Source organism: Rousettus aegyptiacus, unplaced genomic scaffold, assembly GCF_014176215.1.
Source record: "Rousettus aegyptiacus isolate mRouAeg1 unplaced genomic scaffold, mRouAeg1.p scaffold_m13_p_14, whole genome shotgun sequence".
Classification (NCBI taxonomy): Eukaryota; Metazoa; Chordata; class Mammalia; order Chiroptera; family Pteropodidae; genus Rousettus; species Rousettus aegyptiacus.
This window is the reverse complement of record NW_023416289.1, coordinates 39,963,474-39,985,857: the sequence shown is the minus strand read 5'-3', so window position 1 is coordinate 39,985,857 and position 22,384 is coordinate 39,963,474. Positions and strand designations below refer to the sequence as shown.

General features: G+C 49.1%; 1 protein-coding gene across 4 annotated transcripts in view; it reads right to left on the bottom strand.

Moving 5' to 3' along the window:
- SAMD4B (sterile alpha motif domain containing 4B) overlaps positions 1-22,384 on the bottom strand; it is a 35,418-nt gene that overhangs the window by 2,664 nt on the left and 10,370 nt on the right. For 3 of the 4 annotated variants that reach the window (XM_016166778.2, XM_016166777.2, XM_016166775.2), the window contains 10 exons: positions 19,845-20,247; positions 9,888-10,358; positions 5,748-5,987; positions 5,368-5,477; positions 5,122-5,208; positions 4,049-4,394; positions 3,282-3,367; positions 2,688-2,806; positions 1,954-2,152; positions 1,649-1,772 (listed from right to left, as the gene is read on the bottom strand). In XM_016166778.2, the coding sequence (XP_016022264.2) occupies positions 1,649-1,772; positions 1,954-2,152; positions 2,688-2,806; positions 3,282-3,367; positions 4,049-4,394; positions 5,122-5,208; positions 5,368-5,477; positions 5,748-5,987; positions 9,888-10,358; positions 19,845-20,040 (1,978 nt within the window). In that variant the 5' untranslated portion in view covers positions 20,041-20,247. The remainder of the gene's footprint in view (positions 1-1,648; positions 1,773-1,953; positions 2,153-2,687; positions 2,807-3,281; positions 3,368-4,048; positions 4,395-5,121; positions 5,209-5,367; positions 5,478-5,747; positions 5,988-9,887; positions 10,359-19,844; positions 20,248-22,384) is intronic. The other variant, XM_016166776.2, reaches the window with a different exon arrangement.

Sequence of the window (22,384 nt, the reverse complement as noted above, 5' to 3'; positions counted from 1 at the left end):
GGATAGAAGGTGTGACTAGACAGAGATGAAAGAGAGACAGGCCCGGGTGTGTCACAAAGCAGGCAGAGGCAGCAATGGCAAAGGGAGAGGCTTGGCAAAATAGAGAAAGCCTGATGTGGAGACAGAGTGATGTGAAGCTTAGGGGGCTTCCTGGAGGCCACACAAAAGCCGACTATTTTGGACACAATACATGTTGCGCTGAGCACAGTCTGGGCATCTGCTCTGGGATCTGGGCAGCCGCGTGCTCTCTGACTGATGACCTACTCTGTACATTCTCACTTGGACTTGCTCCTACAGGCAAAATTCTATCTGTGCAGGCCAGGCAGGCAGGGCAAGTCAGGATGGCAGCCACAGGGGCTTATCCTCACACTGACTCTCAAAAGGGCCTCCTGTTCTGGAGTCTAGGAAACAGCCCACCTCCCTGGGCAGACTTAAACTCACCCCGCACTGCTTAAAAGCTTTCCTGGGCTCCTCACTCCTGTCAGGAATAAATCTGAGCTTTTATTTGGTTTAGAAGACCCTGCTCCCACATTTGGCTACACCTCTCATCAGGGTTCATCCCCTCTGAACCCTGAGCTCAGGCCACATCAGACCACCTGTCTGTTCCTAACAAAAAAAGGTTTAACCTTGGGCACATCACCTCTTTGAGCCTCAGCGTTGTGACTGATCAGATGAGAACATCAGTGCCCTCACACGTGCGGTTTGGGAGGGTTTGATTTGACGATGCAGGAAAACTGCCTGACAGCCTAGCACACACCTAGCACACAGCATTCTAGTCAAAAGAACTGTTCTTTTTTGCTCTCGCAGTTTGTCCATCCAGTCTTTTAACATCATTTACAGATGCCTGCCACATGCCAAGCCCTGTATTAGGATGAACATGACAATCTCCTGCCTTCAACAGGTGGCAGTCTAAACAATCTCTTAATAAATTAAGAATCCCTACTGATTTGGCAGTGTATGACATGGAGAGCTTAGGGTCACCTGCATATCTAAGATCTCTCCAAAAGCAGTTCATTCTAGACCAGCCTTATCTGCCTCTGCAGCCTTGGTGCCTAGCAGTGGGGGGCTGGCACAGGGCAGAGAACGTCATCCCTAGTCACTGAGCAAGGTAGGGCTAGTGCTTCTCTACCCTCTTCCTTCTGTCCACTTAGCCCTCATTCTAATCTCCCATTTCTAGGCTGGTCCTATGAGCAGAGGGAAAACAGTCCTCCTACTTCAAACACTCTCTGGTATAAAACCTGATCCAAGAACTGAAGTCTAACGGTTCCTGCCTGGTCACCTGGCTTTTGAAAGAATGTCGGTGGACTGACAGGCAGGACTCCCCTTCATTTGGATGCTTTGACTTTATGATCCCCTCAATTCCTGCCAAAGAGATGGTGACAGACCAACATAGATACGAAGATTACAACACAGGAAGGGAGAGAGGTGGACATGCAGGAGTGAGAGGAGATGAAGGAAGGCAGAACCTGAGAGAGAAGACTGAACTGGGGGTGGGGAAGAGTATAAGAAAAGCCACTCTGCAGGGAGATGGGTACAGACTGGTGGGAAGTATGGGGAGAGGTGCTGGAGTGTATGAGACCCAGAAGAGAAGAGAAAGGCCAGCTAAAGGTGTTGCGGAGGCAGAATCCTGATGATTGGGGTACCTTACCTGGAGGGAACATGAGAATGGCCTGGGGTGATGAGTGGACTGGGAGCGAGTGGGTACGCTGCACAGAGCTGCGGCTCTGGCTGGGCATACTGTTGCTGCCTCCAGGGTTGGCGAACCACAAGTTCTGCAAAGCGCATGGGAAGAGAGAAAGTAGGTGAGCAGGGAAGAGGCCCAGGAGTGGTGGAGCTGGCAAAGGAGCCCCACCCCTCTATGTCAGGCCCAGATGCAATGACATGGATACACACATCCCAGGCACCATCACCCCAACCCCAGGAGTGCCAGGCTCTCTGCTTCTAGCCACGCACCTGTCGGCCCTGACTCCCAAGGCTGGGGCTGGTGAGGGCATGTCGGGGGGAGATGCCCCCAATGCCTGAGGGGCTCAGAAGCCCCATCCTGCCAGGAGGGAGGGCCCGGGGAGGCAATGGGAACTGCCGCTGGGTCCGCCGGGCCACGCCCATCCCCACAGAGCCAGCTATGGGGAGCGAGTTGGAGCCAAACGCCCAGCTGGGAGAGAGAAGGCAGTGTCAGTTTAGGTGGATGAGGCCCATGTGTCCACCCCTTCCTCGCCTCCCCCCACAATCCCAGTGGGCAAGACAGAACACAGGGCTGTTCTGAGCGAGGATTCCCTAAATCCCCACATTACTCATCTCTTTCCTTCTGCCCAAGGGTACCCCAAGGTTGGAGAAGGGGACTGTCCCCCACACCCACACAAAGCAGTTCTAACTGTAATACTCAGGTGTGATATTGTTACTTGTTTGGGGTGAGAAGGGCTTTCAGAACCCTCTGCACATAGGTGAGAACAAGGGACAGGCAAGGGGCCTACTCTCAGGACATGAGCTGTTTTTCCAGCTCGGGACCATATTTCAGTGCTAAGAACACCCTGATTTGCTGGTAAGTCTTCACTCAGTGATGTGTGTAAGTTGCCCAGTGATTGAATGAGTACCACTGGATTCCCAGCCCAGAATGCAATCATCCCTCTAAGTACTCGCTGTCAACCAGCAGAGGAGGGATGGTTTGCGTGCCCTGGCGGTCCACCCACCCTTTCTGCTGCCGGTAGTTCTGCATCTCCAGTGCAGCTTTGCGCGGGAAGGTCCGGAGGAGCTTCAGCACTTGCTGTTTCCAGGACAGCAGCCGTTTTTTCTGTGTCTCCGTGAAAGCCTAGAATTAGGGAAGTGAAGCAGGGAGAGGGGGAGCTTCTTTCAGATCTGCCTTCCATTTATTTGCTCAAATATTGATCGACTGCCCGCCCTGTGCCAGGCCATGCTGGGATGCAGAGGTGACCTGTGCATGTGGAGCTTACAGTTTAGTTGTGGAGAAGATACACATGCAATCATAACTGACGAGCGCGGTAAGGGAGAAGTACAGGAGGCAGGAGAAACCTGATCTAGTATGAGGGGCCAATGGCAGGAGCACGGGGGTCGGGGGAGGGGGAGTTGTTTACAAGAGAAGGAACATTGTACAAAGACTCCAAGAAGGAAAGCTCAGGGCATCCACTGAACCCCAAACTGGTGAGATGAAGGCTGGAAAAGCAAGCAGGAGCCAGCCAGGGCCCTGCTGGCCACATAAGGAACAATGGTTCTGATTCCGAGAGTGATGGAGCCACTTTTCTTGGGAGCTCTAGAGAAGTTCTCACCTCATGAGTCAGGCACTTTTCGATGAGCTGGAGGTAACTAGTGATGTTTTCCTCATCTGGTCGGGACACCAGCAGCTGGGTGCACACTGGAGGACATGGGAAAGGGTGGAGATTAGCCCCCAAGATGCCGTCTGCCACAGGAGGAGGGACAGGAAACTCGGGCTGGATGAGTACTAGCTACGTGCCAAGCATGGCTTATCGTGAAGATATATAAAGTGCCTGGCATAAGACAAATACAAAGTCGATAATAATTTTTCTCCTTTTAACTTTTAAAACAATATCATCAATGTGGCCATTTTTAGCCTGAGGAACCTGAGGCTCAAAGAGATTGAGTCACCTCTAAAAGGTCACAGCTAAAAGGATCTAGACCCGAGTTTAAATTTCGCAATGTTACACTTAGGAGAAGGCTGAGCTCTTTCAGAGCTTCGCCACACCCATCCTGTGGACTTTAATCCCCTCTGAGACCACCGATGAATTCTCCTTATCTTTTCACCCTGCACTGGTATGCAGTTTCCTCCGACTTAAGTCCTGTCTTCTTCTCAGGCTGAAGACACTGAGGGTAAGAGCCGTCTCCGGTCACCAGCCTGGACACACCTAAGAACACAGCCCTTGCCACCCTCAATCTCAGTCACTCTGTATGGTGTTCTAGTGCCAAGGGTGCTTTAAAAAGCTCTGCTTCCACCACTGAACTTGAATTTGATCCCTAATGCCTAGGTTCACTTTGCTCCTTACCCCAGAACTTACTGCTGGGCCCTGGGTGGTCTCACCTTTGCCCATCACCCGTGTAAACTGGCTGGGGATGTCTCCGTCGGCGACGGGAGCTGGGGCTGGCTCACTGCCATCAGTGGGAGCTGGAGCTGGTGGAGGTGGGTAGCTCTCTGCAGCTGAAGGGTCCTTGGCCTCAGTGCCCTTGTCTGTGCTAGTGTGAGCCAGGGGAGGCTCAGCACCTGGCAGCAGTGACTCCCCTCGGCCCCCATCCTTGGCAGTAGGGGTGGCGGCGGCGGCGGCGGCAGCCACAGTGGCCTGGAGGACACTGTAGGCCTTGATGGGGGTGATGATGATCTGCTGCAGCTCTTGCAGAGCGTTTCGCAGATTCCCTCCTTCCAGCACGTCCTGGGTAGGGAGGACATGGCTGGGTTCACATGCTAACCCCACATTTACGGAGGACTACATAAACGAGGTCAGACAGGGCTTGGAGAGGACTGGTGGGACCCTGGGTTCCAGCACAGAGAAGGCGGGTAAAGGCACCACACGCCCATATATATTTATATACACAATTTCAAATACACACATTCCCTTTTTCCCCTTTCAAGGCGGAGCCCCATGGAGCTCAGGAGAGGGTGGTCTCATGCTAGAGTCTTAGGGTCTTGCCAAGGACGGAACCAGATTCAGACCCAGGGATCTGGACTACGATGCAGAGAAGGGGGGAAAACCAGAAGGCAAGTGGCAGGGGAAGGGAAAAAGGAATGCAAATCGAGGCAGATATAGGACAATGAGTAGATGAGAAACCAACCAATGGAAAGAGAGATCGTGCACACAGGGAGACACTCTGCCCTATTGGAAAGACCAGTCAGAAATAGAAAAGCGAAAAGAGGAGAGAAGAGGCTGAGTCAACAGAGTCTGGAGACGCACACCAGGACAGACAGGGAGGGGGGTTTCTTAGCCACAGGCAAGTGAGCCCTGTGATCTGACTTGCACTTGGCCCTCAGAGCCTGGCTCCCTGGGCCTAGGGCGGTCCCAAGGGGAGGTCACATGGGTAGCAAGGATGACCCAGAGCCTTCAATCTACTGGTACTGTACACAGCCAGCTGACCTTAAAGATGGAGATACCAGGTGCTCACCTTCTCCAGGGATTTAAGGACGCTCTGCCTCTCACGCAACTTCTGGATGCTCAGGGCTATCTTGTGGCGGGCACCTTTGGTGACATTCTGTGGCAGGGGAAATGGGGACAGGAAACTAGAAATGGGAGGTTGAGGTACTTGGGGTGTCCCAACAAGGCCCAAAGAGATGGAGGCAGCTCAGGCTGCAAGGGTAATGTCAAAATGGTGCTGCCCTCAATCCTGCCCTCATGGTCCCCTTAGCTTTACCTGAGACTCCAGGTGCTGCTCAGTCAGTGTCATCATCTCCTCATAGCTCATCTGTGAGAAGAGGGCGGCATACTTGTGCAAACGGAGGCTCTTGAGCCACGAGGGCACATCTGTGGAGAAGGGGGGAGGGCATAAGGTCAGCAGTTCGTTCCATCAGTTACCTAGGTGTCCTTGTTTTCCTGTCAGACTAGAGTGTCTGAGGGTGGGGGCTATCTACTCCACTCAGACTTGTCCCCTTCTCTGGGAGAGGACTCAATGGGGGATGGGGGTGGAGGGGTGAGGGGAGATGGGTCAGGCTGGGTAGCAGCTGCAAGCTCCCTGTCCTCTAAGGTCTGCAGAAGCCTCTAGGGGAGGGTCTTAGTGCTGCCCTCCCGTTGTACCTTTCATGCCACTGCCATCCTCCTGGAAAGTGTTCCGGCTGGAGCCCTGCTCCTCCGTCTGTTCACTGCCAGAGGAGGCCACGCTGCTCTGGGGCGAGAGGGGTGCGTGGTCGGATGTGGTGAAAGCAGCTCGGGCCCCGAGCTCCTCCGGACTCGGCCACTCACCAGGAGCCTGGGGGCTCGTGGGAATGAGCGACATGGAGCGCTTCAGCGGGCTGGGGTGGATTTGGCAAGGGAGACCTGGCCAGAGGGGAGAGAGGGAAGATGTCAAGCTTGGGGATCTGACCACAGGAGACCATGATGCTCCCCAGCCAATGCCATGGATGGCAGCTCAGCCCCAGAAGCCGACAAGGAGAAGGGACCCTGGCGTCTGAGGGGAACCACCTACCAGATATGCTCATTCCCTTGCCCCACCAACTGCCATGCCCAACCCATCAGCAAGCTGTCAGCCACTTCTCTGGACCTTTCCACTTCCTCTGCTGACTCCATGGATCTGAGTAATTCCCTAGGTGGAATTGCTGCAATGGCCGCCTCACTGCTTGTCTCCTATACTCCATTCACTTCACAGCAGCCATACTGATCCTTCTAAAAATGCAAATCTGACCAAGTCAGTCCCTGCTTAAATCCTACCTGTGGCTTCCCTTTAGCTAAGAAAATACATACTCTTACAAGGCCTTGCAGGACCTGGGCCCTGCTCACCTCAGACCTCTTATCACTTACAACTTGCCCTCTTGTTCAAACCTTACATGCCTTTGCCCTCATCTCCGTTTACCCAAGCTTGTTCCAGCCTCAGGACTTTTGCACTCACTCTTTCTTCTTGTCCTGATCTTGGCAGTTGGCTCCCTCAAGGTCTCATCTCAGCAAGCATCACTTCTTCCAAGGCCTTCCTTGACACCTCAGTCTGAAGTAGCTGTCCCTGCCAATCTTGGTTACTCTCTCACATTACTGCTTTATCTGTCCTACAACACTTATGTCAACCTGAAATGATCTTATTTAGTTATTTGTTTATGCGCTTATTAACTATATGCCCCTGCTGCAATAGAAGATCTGTGACAGAAGTGACCTGTCCTGTCCTAGACATTGTTATCCCTAGCAAATACAATGGGGCCTGGAGCAGAGGCTTTTCTTCAGAAGTACTTGTAAAGTAACGAGTGAAACACATAAACTGCTTCCTCAACATCCCTGTCTTTGGGCTTCACCACGTCCCATAGATTTTTCCTGGAATGAGCCCAAATCAGGGTGAATCCAGGCCCCTCCACAGGACGTTTCACTCCGTCCATCCTATTTGCTGAGGTAGAAGGAAGGTTCCAACTTGATTTTTAGCCATTCTCAGGACAGGGGAGTTTCTGACAGCTTCCAGACCTTTGTAGATGCTATTTCCTCTGCCTAGCTCCCTGTTCTTCTACCCTTATCTGCCACCCACTTCAGCCTTCACTCCTTCCTCTGCATTCCCTGGTCCCCTGCACTGCGGCCATCTCAAGCCCAGTACTTACTGCCCTTTTCACTAGGCTGCTTCTCACACTGGACTCTGGCTCATGTGGGATGGCAAGCCTGCCTAATCATTTCTGCACACCTAGGATCAGGAGTAGAGCATGATGCACGGGAGCCCTCAAGGTTTCCTGAAGGCCAAAAGGAGGACACCTGTGATCCTAAGGGTGCTAACAGGGCCTCTGAGCTTAACATAGGGAATCCAGAGTACCCCAAATCAAAGAAAAAGGAAATAAAACCAAAAGCCTCAGCCTAGCTAGGTGAGACCATCAAGGCCCAGGGAACTAAAGCCCTTTGCCCTAGTTCCCACAGAGTTGGGAAGCAGAGGCAGAAGACAACCAGCTTTGTTTTTGATGGAAAGGCTAGGATTCTGGTAGTGATCCACTGACATCAGCCCAGTGAGGAGGACCAACCTAGTACAGATCCCAAAGTACTTTCCCTCATCTGTGACGATATTTATGCTCCTAGCCAGGAAGTCACCGAGGGAAAGGATAGTACAGTGACCTGACCCCTAAGGCCAGCCTCTGCCCCTGCCTGTGACCTCAGGAGTCCTCTGCTCCTTCCAAGCCTCTGAACTCCCAGAAGATGATGGCACACTCTGGGCCCTAGGAGGTGGGGGAACCCTCAACTTGGGCCCTTTTATGCCTGTCTTGGTGCCTCTGGTCTCCTCCTTCCTCCCTTCTCAGCCAAGGAGGAGGCAGGCAAGGCTGAGAGGCCAGGAAATTACCCTGATTAGAATGATCCTGAAGTTCCTGAGGAGCCCTGCTTGGCCCCACATGGGTGGAGGCCGACCACAGCATCAGAACTATAAAAACAGGAATGCCCGCCAGAGATCCAGGGCCTTGCACTCTCCAAGAAACCCTGGTCTGTTCTTGGCAGCACCCCAAACCCACTCTGTCTGCCCTTTTAGGCCAAACCTTGCTCCCCACTCAAAAATATTTTAATGGTTTCCTGTTTCCTGCAACCGCTTGAAATTGAAAAGATTCATCTTATCCTTCAAGACCCCCCAGAATGTGGCCCCAACATACTGAGATCTGGGAATCAAGACACATCTGAGTTTAAATCCTGGTTCTGCCAACTATTAGCTGCATGACTCCATTTGTCCCCTGCCTCTATTTCCATGTGAAGTCCTTGGCACAGGGTAAAACACGTATGTTTGCTACTTCTATAACTCATTTAAATCCTTGGACCTCTCCAGCCCTGCTGGATCCGTCTGTATATTGTCCCCTCCAATGTGCCATCCCAATGCCTTCAATTCATGCTGTGCCTTCCATTTGGAATGCCCAATTCTCTTCTCTCTTCTAGTTCAAATCCCCTATCCAACAGTGCTGCAGCTTGGTCCTGTAGTAGCTGCTGTCCCCATCGTGGAGAGGAAGGAATGTGTAATTATCTGCCCCTTGATGAGGTCCGGGCATCTCTGGGAGGGTCACTTGTAGGCGGAGGCTGTATCGCATAGTAGTTAAGAGTATGAGCTGTGGAGCCAGTCTGCCTGGATTTAAATTCTAGCTATGCCACTTTGGACAAGTGACATTTCTGTGACTCAGTCAATGGATTTATAGGTACAAAGTTCTCAGGAACAGTTCTTGGCAAAGATTAAATGCTCAATATATTTTAGCTAGATTTATCATTATTACTATATACTCCAAACTAATGGTATGAGTTGGGAATATATAGTAATGATGATAAATCTAGCTAAAATATATTGTCAACTAATATTTCAAAAACTCATTGAAGTACCAGCTCCTCCTGATCACCCCAGCTCCTAAGATGATTACTAAGACAGTCCTTTCAAAACCACTTAGTTGGAGGCTGGTGTAGTGGTCAGAGGCAGGTTCTAGCAACAGAATGCTGGGTCTGAACCCTGGCCAGTTCCACCACTTGTTCCATGTGTGACCTTAAAAACATGACTTCACTTCTTTGAGTCTCAGTGTCCTCATCAGTAGAATGGGGCTAATAATGATATGGTTGTGATGAGTAAATGAGATCACGTGTTAAAAAGTGCTTATATAAGTGTATGCGGTACACTCTATGCACAACAATGTTACTAACGCCTTTCAGCATGAATTACAACTAATACACACAGGCTTACAAACATAGATTTCTCACAAACAACCCTTTATGCAGAGGCTAGATACAAAAATCCAGAAATGTCTGAGCTGGAAGGGACCTCAGATTGTGGTCATTAACTCAATGCCTTCAGAGGCCAGGCAGGTATCAGACATGTCCAATGGCAGCGCAGTGAGGGCAGAGGCTGACTGGGAAATACATGTAAGGTCTAAAGGGGTGACCAGGATTAAACTCCATCTTACTGTTGTCACAGGAGTACAGCTCTTGAGCTGCCAGATCCTTTGACTTTTCAAAAAAAGCTGAAATGTGGATTTTTGGGGGGGGAATTCCTGATTTCTTATATCACCAAATTTATTTAAAAACACAACAAAAAAAAAATCAAAGTTTTGTTAAGTTTGACAATAAAACATGCCTGTGGGTCTGATATGGCTCTGGGAATGCCAATTCAGAACCTCTGCACTGCCTGATAAAGCTGAGGCCCAGAGGTTATGTGACTTGCACAGGGCCACAGAGGAAGTAAAGGGAGCCTAGTCTGACCCTTTTTAAGTGGGCATGGCCTCTTGGGACACCCCCCTTTCCTCTCACCTGCATTGGCGTTGCTCCCAATACTGTTGATGGCTGGTGGCACCGAGCTGGGTGGATGGAAGGGCACATGTCCATTTTCCCGGGGTGGCTTGTCCTGCCAGCCTGGCCCTGCCTCCCCAGGACCCAGCTCTGCAGGGCCTCCCCATTCATCTGAGCCCTGGCGTGAGTGGTAAGTGGGCTCGGGGCGGGTGCGGAAGCCACTAGCCAGCCGCTCTTCCAGGTGACTGAGCCAGAGGGCCAGCGAGTTGCGGTCCTCCAGCGTGGTGGCGGGGTGGATAAGGGCATACGAGAGCAGCTGGCGGCTTTCTTCTATGAAGGCGTTGCTCTCGATCGAGTAGGCCAGCACTTTCTGCAGCAGCCTCATGTACTCCGACTTGGCCTCTGTGTTTCGTGGCTGAAGCAGGGGCAGGTGGGACAGCAGGAGGGATACCACCTTCTCTTTGGACTCCTGCTGCCACTGGCTGACGATGGCTACAGAGGGAATGAGAGGGAATGTCAGGGGAGCCAAGGTGGCAGACTCCTATAAACCCAGGAGAGGTGCTGAGAGCCTGTTCCCTCAGCTCCAATCTGCTCTCCCTTCTTTCATGACCCCCAACTTTGATCCTCATATAGGTGAAATCAAACACTGCTTCCAGAGTAATTTTTTCTGGTTCCATCACTCCTACTCTCTAAAACATGCTGTGGCTCCCAATGGCCAAACTTGCTACTCTGGAATGTGAGCTTCCTCTGCTGTCTCCAGATCTACTCTTCTTGTCGTACCCCCTCCCGTTATCTTCATGGTCTCTACACTCTTCCTCTAGCCACACAGCCTAGTTCCTGATTAGGGAGGACAGCAGAATATGTGGTTGGCAGCTTGGGCTCCACAATCAGATAGTTAGGATCTCCCAACTTATTAGCTGAACCTTGGGCAAGTCACCCTGAACCTCACCTAGCACTGATCTCACCTGAAAAACTTTGGAGATAATTACAGTACCCAATTCACAGTGTTGCTTTAAGATTCGAGTAGCTAATAGAGAATGGAAAGTGGCCAGGCATATAGAACATATTTAATACATAGTCGCTATTTTTTTTTAACTAGTCTTTCTGCCTCTATATTCTCCCCACTCCAACCCATCCCATAAACCTAGACGGATTTATCTTTCCAAAGCACACCAAGATGTCATGCTCCTAACCAGGAGTTTACAGTGGTAACCAGTACCCACAGACTCAAGTTTTTTTCCAACATCACCATTATTTACGGGGTACTCTACCCCTCCTCCTCCAGATAAAGACTAGGCTCAGGATATCCCCATCTTCTGCGGGGCTCTCTCCATGCCACATTCATTCAAGCATCCACACTTAGGCTGAGATTCAAGGCTTTAGCTCCCTTCCTCCTATCCAAATTCTAGGTCTTTTATAACTGCCTAAACCTGCCCGCCTCTAGGAGGCCCCTCCTGGCTACTCCATGCCACAGTGATCTAGTGATGTCTCCTTCTAGACGTCACTAGCTGAACCTCCCACGGTCTGAGGGCCTGATTCTGTCCTATGGAGATGAGCCAGGTTTCTTCTCTTGATTTAGAAGAGAGCTCCCTAAGAATAAGGTCCCAGGCTGATTACATAAAGGAAGCCTTGGGAGGAACTGTTACAGGTCTGTCTTCCTTGAAAAACTTGTTACCCCTCTCATGTTACCCAGCTCAATGGAGTAGGGAATGGGGAGTTATGCTGACAGGGCAAAGGAAAGGGACAAAGAATACCAACACTTGAGAAAAGAGACAGTGATCAAGGACTGGGGCCAACTCTGCCTTCACTCTTAGGCAACTGAGCTGAGACCTGTCGGCAAGGTAACAATTTGCAAACACCTAATGAAGAAGTTGTTCTGAGAGATGAACTACTGATCTATTGGTGAGGTTCTGCAAAGGGTCAAAGGAGCTGGCTGTAACCGACAGAGCCAGGACCCCAGAGGGGTAGGTGATGAAAATGAAAAGGCAGAGATGTGGCTTAGGTCCCTTCTCTCCCACTTACTGACCATGATGTGACTCTGGGCAAATGTGATTAATTCGCTGAGCACTACTTTCTCTGTCTATAATGTGGGGCTCAAAATCAGTCCTGCTAACATGGCTGCTATGAATTAAGTAAAACCATAGCGCAAAATAGAGCATAAAGTGAGTGCTGTATCTAGCCTCACATGTATGATATCTCTTACCGTGGCACCTTCCTTTAAAATCCCACATAGATTATTTATTATTATTATTATTATTATTATTATTATTATTATTATTATTTATGCCTACAGCATCTGGTCTTCCTGGGTGGTCTCCCATTCAAGTACTAACCAGACTCGACCCTGCTTAGCTTCCGAGATCAGACATCGAGCTTGTTCAGTGTGGCATGGCTACAGACCATGGACTGTGCCTCCACTGGGGCATGAACCCAGGACCTTCTGCATGTAAAGCAGACGTGCTAACTGCAACTCTATGGAACCACATCCCCACATAGATTTTAAAGGCACAAGCCAATTCCCGGCCCAGGAAACAGAGAGGCTGGGAATGGGCATGTACTTAAGAGCCTCAGAATTCTAGGCATCTGGATTTCAAGTGAGCCCTGATCTGGATCCCTCTGCATTTGATGATGTTTCAGCCCAACTTCCTTAGGGTTTAAGATTCCAAGGACCTCTGGTCTCCTCGGCCCAAACTGCAGACCAACACCTGACCCCTGGGAGTCTTGCAAAAATACCTGAGATATACCCTTTTGCACCTCTCCTTCTTTTAATAAACTCTTTGGAAATCTGTGGCCTAGGAATTCACATAAATGTCCAATTCTCCTTAAATATGTAGCTCTATGAAAATGACTCACACATATCTCCCAATTCCTGGCCACAGAACTGCATGATTTCTTGGCCTGAGATTCTCTGCTCCAACCTTCCTAGAAAACCCCTGTTGCAGTGCCCAGTGTTTCATCTATTTAGTCAGAGTCATCAGTTCATGCTCTGTCCATAAGTACTGGCCCAAACAGAACAGTAATCCCCCCATTATCCATGGGAGTATGTTCCAAGACCCCCCAGTTGATGCCTGAAACCGTGGATAGTACCAAATCCTATATATACTATTTTTTCCTATTTGTACACAGCTGTGATAAAGTTTTACTTATAAATTAGGTACAGTAAGATTAACAACAATAATAGAACAATTGTAACAATATACTGCAATAAAAGTTATGTGAATGTGGTCTCTCTCTCTCAAAATACCTCATAACTGATACACTGGACAAAGGGATGATTCACATTCCAGGTAGGATGGACTGGAATGGTCCAAGGTTTCATCACACTACTCAGAATGGCACACTATTTAAAACTTATGAATTGTTTATTTCTGGAATTTTTCCATTTAATATTTTCAAACTGTGGTTGATTGTGGGTAACTGAAACAATGTAAAGCACAAGCGTGGATAAGGAGGGACCACTGTGCTTACTATACAATAATTGTAAGAATGGACAGTACTTATCAAGCATTTACTAGGCACCAGACACTATGCTACAAATATGATTGTTTTTACTCTTCACCTCAACCTTGTTTTAGCATCCCTATCTTGCAGATGAGGAAACAGACAGAGCCAAGATCTGAACCCAGGTCTGTCTGGAGGAACTTCACCCACGAACTTCTACTACCTCTCCAACGCCAAGTCTCTTCTGCCCCCTGTCCCTGGTTTTCCAGATCCCCTTCAGAAACTGCAAGATTAGGTTAGGAAACCTTATCCCCTCCATCTATTTTCTCGCGAACCAGCTCCCCATGACCAGGAAGCTGTCTCTCAGGTCTAAAGATCTTCCTCAGGTGAGACAGGCCTTCCCAACTTCGGAAAGCCTTCACCTTTCCCGCCCTTCCACCTCCCACTGGCGCTGGATCACATGCGAAGGAACCCCCTGGTATCACACTTCCCTGTCGTACTGCCCGAGTTTTTAGTTCTTGATAATAACAATATAGTGATTAAAATTAGGGACAGAAAGTCAACGACGTGCATCCCAGCTGTCGTGCAGTTGCATGGATAATACGTGTCCTCCTTTGTAAAAGAGGGATTTAAGGGCTGCTGAGAAGATTTGGGGAAACGATGCATGGAAAGCACCTAACAGAGTCTGCCCAGAGTAAGCGCTCGGTATATGACTCAATGCCCGACATCTGCCTCCCTTCTCCAGCAGTGAGCCTATCCCTTCAGCCCTACCCTGATGTTGTCCACCACTGCTGGTTAGGCCTTGCAGGGTAGCCAGAAGCATCTTAGAAAGAGAAGCCTTGTCTAGTCCCTCCCCCACCCGAGTACTGTCTGGACCCCAGGGCTGAGGGACATGGTATTGCCAGGGGATATGACAGAACAGCCTCAAGGTCTGGGTTCAGTGAAGGACCTTGTTCTACTCTGGAGAAAGGAGAGAGCGGTTTTGGAAGAATGGAGGCTGACCCTAGGGAAATGTGCGTGTTCTACGTCTGTGCAGTCGTGTGGTGGGGAAGGCAGGCCTCCCATGACTGGGAAGCATCACTGAACACTGGAACTTGTCCAAAGAATTTGTGCAGCCTCAGGCCCCTTGGGGTGAGCCCAGCTGGGACTGCAGATGACGGGTGGGGATGGAACTTCTAGTTTCCTGCCCAGATCAGAAAAGTCTGGCCCGGAGCTGAGGCGTAGCAGGGGCCCAGTGAATACCTGCACAATTGGACCCAGATGATTCCCTGGAAGGTAGTGGTGTTTATGTGTACACAATGTGCCTTCTCTAGGACCCCCAGACCTCAGGTCATTCTGCCTCATGTCTTAACAGACTGCACAAGTTCAACAGGCAAACTTGTCTGGATCTAAAATCCAGCTCTGCCTCCATGACTGAAATCAACATAATTGTGGGCCAGTCTTTCAACTTCTTTGATCTTTGGCCTCTTCTACTGTACAATGGGGGTAATAAAAGCCCCTATGTCATAAAATAGTTGTAAACAGTCAATGAGACAATCATGTATAGCACCTGTGTTAAGTGGTCCATGCATTTTAACTGTTATTGCTGTTCCTGGTTGAAGACCTAGAGCCCACACTGTTTTGGGGCTGGGGGAGCAATTCACAGAGGAGGACATATCTGGGGCTCCCCCTTAGGATTCTCAACAAGGGTAGGAAAATTTCACATAGTTATTTACCAAAAATAGACATGTCTCTGGTTCCTCTGAGCTAGAGGCACAATGAGCAATGATGAAATTATGGAGGTGGGTGAATGGGACGGGAGCTGGGGAATGCTGTGATGCTCAGGGCTACTTCTCACTAATCTGCAAAACTGTAGTCCAAAAGCATGGAGAGGATGAAGGAGACTGTGTACATGAGTGCCCTTCTTGGCCAGGTGACCAGAGCTAAGTAGGTCATAACCCTGGGTCCTGACAAATCACAGGACCCAAATATATCTTGGAGCCTGCCATAGAGCAAACCCATTTCTATGCGCTAAGCTGCTGAAACAATCGTGGCAGCCTCAGACACCTGTCAGAGGGGCTGGAGTTTGGCTGAGAACATGCCCCTCTCTGCCTCATTCCAGCTCATACAAATATGGGGGAGGGCCGGGGGCTTACATTTTTGATGAACTGTGTCAGTAGAGCTTCAAAGGGGAGGGTGGAGGCATCAGAACTGAGCTCTGGTGACTCACTGAGTCATGGCCCACTCCTGACCTCAGTTTCCTCACCCAGATTCAGTGTGCCAGAGAGGGAGGGGCTTAAGCCTGCTGGATACAGGGACTCTGACTCAAGAAGACAGGAGGAAAGAAATATAGGAAACATGGCCCAGGACGTTATAGCACCAAGGAAGGAAGGGGAGTTCAGCTTCCCTGGCTCCACCCTCTGGTTCCAGTCAGCAGAGGGAAAAAAGAGACGGAATTATTGTTATATCTTCAAATGGACAGGGAAGACAGCACTGGGAGAAAGAACAAGGATGACAAGGGAAAACCTGGGGCTTCTCCATGCCTAATCCAAGGTGTTGTCTCGGGTTCTGCTTCCATGAAACCAAAGTTGGCTGTGTGGGTCGGGGACTTCTATACACCCTCCTGGCTACTTGGGAAGAAAGGGTAAGCCAGACCAGAGCCCCTTTCCACAACCCCCACTCTCCACAGGTCACATGACAGTACCCTCACCACCTTCCTGGGCCCACCCACAATTAGTGTCAACATCAAGGCAAGTGGCTCTCCACTGGATCCACACAAGTGCCAACTAGGGAGCTTAAAAAACATCAGACTCTCTGGGGATAAGACCCAGATCTCAGGTTCTTTATATAAAGTATCTGGGTGATTCTGGTATGAGTTGGAACCCACTCGCCTAGACCAAGCCCTCTGCACTCCCGACCCTTTCTGAGAAGTAGGTGGGCAGCTCTGACCCAAACCCAAACTTGAGTCCAGGGTTACTCTGGGAGAACTAGAGGAAGTAGCAGGCTTGGGTAGGTGAGACATGGAGCACAAACCCAGAAAAAGGCCGAGGACCTGCCTCACTGTTCAGCCCTCCTGGCCTGAAGGGATCTGAAAAGCTGAACTTCAGACCTTGTAATACACAGCTTTTAACAGGAAACTAGTGGACTGACTGAACTCAAGATTTGTTTTGTGGGGGAAGTTTGCATCATGATGGGGAGAAGGGACAGATTCTCTGAGTGGTCCATCCTATAAAATATTAAGAACTACTGCATTAGAAGAGTATGCTGGGCCCCCAAAGCAAGGCTGTAATTCTGCCTTCTTTGGCATTTTCTTCCACAGCCCAAGAGATACTGGGAGAGTATCATGAACAACCATCCAGATATGAAGCCTCAGGCCCAAGAAGGGTGGGGTAGGTCTCAGGAGGTGTCAGTGGCAGAGCTGGGTCTAGAGCTACTGGGCATCCCTGTCCCTGTTATGTCCTATGACCAGTGAATCACCCAGTAGGGCATCACCTTGCAAACTGCCTGGTCAACAGCAGAAGCTGGGTCCTTGTTTCCATACCTGACCCCTCAGGATTCTGATTTAGTGGGTTTGGGTAAGGGGCCCAGGAATCTGGATTTTAATAGTCATCTCTTCCACCAGGTGATTCTGTCAATGATACAAATATGAGAAACACAAGAGAATGGGAAGGCCATAATGAACAAAGAGGGAGAAACAGAGGACATACAGCTCCTTCCATGAGAGAGGGCCCCAAGCCCAGGAGGTATCTCCTTCCTCCACAAATAAGGTGGGGCAGCTGCTCTACTTGTGGGTGGGAGAAAGTCAGGAGACACAGGCCTCTCTAGTATTAGAGCCCCTCTATCTATCAGGAAAGAGGCATTCAAGGCCCTAGAGAATTTCTCTCCAGCCATGCTAAGCCTGGCAGGTTTCCTGCTGACTCAGGAATATACCATGGCACTTCCTCATGTCTCATTCTAAGTTTACCCTACCTCTCCACCTTAGTATCGGCTTGTTATAGTCTCACCATCTGACATGGGACTGTGGATAAAGATCTTGATTCACATATTTTCATTAGTTAATTCACTCTACAGCAATTCTCAACCCTGGCTAGGGATTATTTCCAACACACCAATGCAAACCATCTGGGTGTTTTTGGTATAATGTGTACCGTGTTTTTCAAGGGCAACGTGATAACAACAAATACTATAAATGCACATAACTTCAAACTAGAAGTCCCACAGATTCTAGGAACTTATCCTAGAGATGCTTAAAGGGTACTCATTATAGCACTGTTCGTAAGAGTGAGGCTGAACATCCCATGCGATAGAGCCTGCTGGTCAAGAGCAAGAGATTTAAGTCAAATTCTATCCCCTCCTCTGACCAGTTCTATGACCCAGGCCAAGTCACTAAACCTCTCCAGACCTCAGCCTCATCTGTAAAATGAGAAAATAATAAGACCTACCTTACAAAGCTGCTGTGATGGTCAAATGAGTAATAAAGGTAAAGCACTGCCTGATACACAGGTAGAGCTCTATAAACATTACTTATTCTCACTATTAAGCAGCTGTTAATAACAATGAGGTACATGTGTATGTGCTAAATATGGAAATGATCTTCGAGTTGTTACATTGTTAAGTGAAAAAAGCAAGCTGGTTAATATCCAGTGTTCTGTTTTGTGTGTTGAAATAATCAAAGCAATGAAAAAGCTGTATGGAGAACATGTATGTGCTCACGCATGTACAGAATATCTCATAAAATATACATGAATTTGGAACACAGAAGTCTGGAAGGGAGATCTCACTTTTCATCTTTTATATGGTTTGATTTTATAATAAGTTTTGAAAACCAAAAGCAAAAACGAAATGCCCTAATAAATAAATACAATGAGCACTATTGGTGATTCTGACATAGCCAAGGTTGGTACCCAGTGCTCACCAACTGCCTGCTCAGGATGGGGCAGTGTGGAGGTGTGACAAAGCTATGTAAGAAACTGGCCTGTCCCAAACTAGCCCCTACTCTAGGGGCAGAGCCATCCTATAACCACGGAACTCCTGCCCCTGGTGCTAGAGCAGAGGGGAGCCCTCCTTGGTTGGAAGAGTGGGAGGGGTGTGAAATGGCTGAGCTCTGAGCCTGTTGTAGTTAAGCCGGGTTCTTGCTGCTCTTTGTTCACCATACTGGGACTTAAGCCAGTGTGACTTCTAGCATGAAGAATCATCTTCTCCTGCGACTATGGTGCTTCTGTGACTTGTACATAAAAATTGGGTAAAATAAAGGTGACTGGTACTAAGTCAGGTAGGCCTGGGGAAAGGAGGGAAGCCAGGTAGCTTTGTGGCTCCCCAAATCCCAATCTTAGCAGCCCACGCTGATTTCCTCGCCTTTATAATGGGGATAATAACAGTATCTATCTCATGGGGTTGTTGTGAGGACTAATGAGTTATTGACAATAAAAATAATGATCGACATTTACTAAGTATTTACTACATGCCAGGCACTAGTCTCAGAGCTTATAACCACCCTAGAAGGTAAGCACAGGTATCATCTTGATTTTAGAGATGAGGAAACCAAGGCTCAGAAAGGTTAAGTTACTTGGTTATATAGCAAGTGACAAAACTGGAATTCAAACCTAGACAGTCTGACTCTAGAGCCACCAAAGAACAAAAGGGCTTTCAAAGTTACTGAACAAGTAAAGCCAGTGCTTGGCTTGCTGTAAGGGCTCAGTGTGTGAACTATTATTATGGAGAAAAATGTGGGAAGGGTCTGGACACACTTTACATGGGGTCCCTGGGTCCCCTCTCCAGCTAGCTTTCAGGTATACACGACTTGCTCTCTTCTGTGCCCTACGTCTCTCCTACTTGCCATGGTGGAAATGGCTCTCCATCCAAGCCCGTGGAGGCCCAAAATTCCAGATTTGCTTCCACAGTGTCCCTAGAGATAGTTCTCTGGCCTGACTCCAGTTTATGCCTGGGGCCCTAGGGAGAGGTTCTAGATAAGTCTGGTTTATCCACCCCAATGCCAATTTCATAAGACATAGAGCACCTCTCTACTGAGTGCTTAGGGAACTGACATGGACTATATTTAAATTTAAAACTCTCTTGAAGCTGTTTATCCTTTAAGTCCAACCTACCTTTGGGGTGGTGGGTGGCGGAGGGGGAAGGGGGTGTTAAAATAGTATAAGATGAGTTGTAAAAATTTCGAAGAGTTCTAAAATTCCCTCCTAGCTCTGATGTCTTGGAACTTGAGAAATGAATTAATGCTCACCTTCCACCTCCCTTTCATAGATAATGACTCTAGTCTGTTCCTTTCAGCTACCCAGACAAGCCACTCTATATGATGCTCCCTTTGCTTAGGGTAGTTTCCAGTTTTTACCATCCCATTCCACACCTGAGTATAGCTGGTAACAAAGCCCCAGGAGACCCATGATGATGAGCTGGGAGGTCAGGGACTCCCCACCCACCAATAAGCCTAGAACCCACATTTCTTAGCACCATTGATGGGTGGACCTCCTCAGCCATCTGACATCTGTTCCTGTTGCAGGTATCCCTCCTGCTGTGCTCCCAACTCTGGGGGTGGAGACTCACCAGCACTGTTGGCTTCCGACTCCAGCAGGTGGATGTCATTGCAGTCCGCCAGTGAGTGTTCCAGGCAGAGCTGCAGGAAGCGGGCCTGGGTGCGGGTGACCCGCTTCAGAAGCGACAACAGGGCCACTGTCTGCTCACACTCATTCCAGCCCTTGAACCAGCCAGCAAGGATGCCCACCTGGTCTCGGAACATCATGGTGCCGGGCCTGGGGCCAGGGTGAGGGAGACGGCGGTGGCGAGGGCCAGCGCCGTCACATGGTCTCGGCTCTGGGTTCCTGTTACCTCTCCCCTGAAGGCCAGGGCTTGAGTATGTTGCCTGGCGTGGTGGCAGTAGGTGGTGGGAGGAGGAGGAAGCTTGCTCACATTGGGGGAGGTCTTGGTCCAGCCACACCTCTCCAGGTTCCTAGAACAGGAAGCAAGGGGATCAGATAGAATGAAGCGGCTGAAACTAGCCTGGTGAGTGTGTGTTGAGGGGGTAGAGGCCTGCCTCATGCCTTTTGTTCTCAGGATCTCCTTTCTGGAATATGCTGAGCTCCTTGGAGAAAAGTGAAGCCAACACCAGAGGCTAAACCAACTCTCCCTCCAATTTCCCAATCCAGAGAGTTCTTGATTAGAACCAAGAAACCTACCCTAGATGAATGAGAAGACGCTGTCCTTCAGGCCTGCCTGCCATAGGACCAAAGGAAGTCGATTTAAAGCAGAGATTTAAAGGTAAGATTTTTCAAAAATGGGAAATAAGAGGCTGCAAACTGTGGGAAAAGGAATGAATTAATGGAGACCTGGCACCAGGTGACCTGACTAAGCAGACATGTGACCCCAAGCACATGCCCTGACCTTGCTGGTCTCTGGCAACCTCCTCCAAGAGCCAGACAAAGTGACTGCTCACCTGCTGAAAGGACTCTATGGACTCTTTATATCATTTCAAGCTCAGACTCACAAAGTCAGAATGTGGATGGGTGGTAGGGGTGGTGACCCTGATGGAAATCTCAGGTACTTGTGGACAGCTACCTAATCAGTGTCTGGGTGCCTAAGGGTGAGGGCGTGGACAAGGCATTTTTCAAATATCTCCAAAAGGCGCGAGGATCTCTTTTCTTCCAATCCAGCTCTCCCACTCTGGAAAAGGCGTGGCTTTGATGTCTAAGACCCTATCTATTTGTACTCTGCGGTGACTTTTCCAGCCCTCTTCTTCTTCCCCCAAAGACTAATCTTGACCCAAATCCTCTTGGTTCGGAAGTCCCCTTGGCTCCCAGAGATCCAAGTGTGTCATCCAGGCACCTAGGAGCCAAGAGGATGTCAACCTGAGAAGGGGACACATCAAAAATCAAAAACTCCCAAACAAGAAAGTATCCAAATTCCTCTTAGGCAAGACCCACACAGGAGCTGTGTCAACTGGGCGGGCAACAGGCCTATTCTTCAGCTACCTGGTTTCTGGACACTACTCTGAAAACTTTTCCTAAGTGTCTGTAACTCCAGGTCTCCGCTCACACTTCCTGTGTACCTTTCATGCAACCAGTGTGCTTGGCTCCATCCCCAAAGCACACTGGGCTCCATCTTCCTCTGGCTGCCAAGAGCACTGAGAACTCCATACAAAGACCCACTGAACCTACTGGGTCCAAGTCTTAGGGAGCTACTGCCATCTCCCTGAACTTCTATGCCTCTGCTGAGGAGCACTGTGACGTGTACCTGAAGATGGCTGTGACTCACCTCACTGATCCTCTGTGGGACCTTGAACAGGGCAAACTGGCCTGGCTGTCAATCTCTTTGGATATAAGAGATGTGGGAGAAAATGAACCTTGCTTCGAGTTAAACAGACCCCTGAGATATCTTTTTAAAGGAAAATCAAATGTTTCCTCCCTGGCTTAATACCCTCCAGTGACTTCCTATTGCACTTAAATGAAATCTACACTAAACCCAAACTAAATTCAAACTTCTTGTCTTGTCCTACAAGGCCCTGCAAGATTCCTGTGGCCTCTCCCTCCTCATTTTGTACCAAGTTCTTTCTTGTTTACTGGAATCCTCTTCCCCCTGACCTATCCATGGCTGGCTCCTACTTGTCACGTAGGTCTCAGCTCAATGTTACTTCCTTAGAGGGACCTTTCATGACCAATCTAAGGAATCTGTCATTCTAGTATGTTAACAATATTTTATTTCTTCTATAATTCAACACTCTCAAATATCATGTTGTTGTTTCTCTTCCCAACAAGATGCATGCTGTACGGTCACTCAGTACTCAGAACGATGACTGGCACATAGAAGGTGCTAATATATATTCGTTCGATGAAAGAATGAATAAAAAGATGAGCAAGAAGAAAGAAAGAAGGAATGGCCCACAGAATGGTAAAGGGTTTTGGAAATCTTGTCCTTAGAGAAAAATTTGAAGGTATTGAGGGAATTTCTCCAGGGGAAGAGAAGACTCAGGAGCAGTGGCATAACTGACCGTGAATATCTGGAAGGAGGAGCGCACACGAAGAGGAACTGGACTTATTTACTCCAGAGAACTAGTGTGATGGCCCTTAGTGAGAAGTGACATGAGATATGAG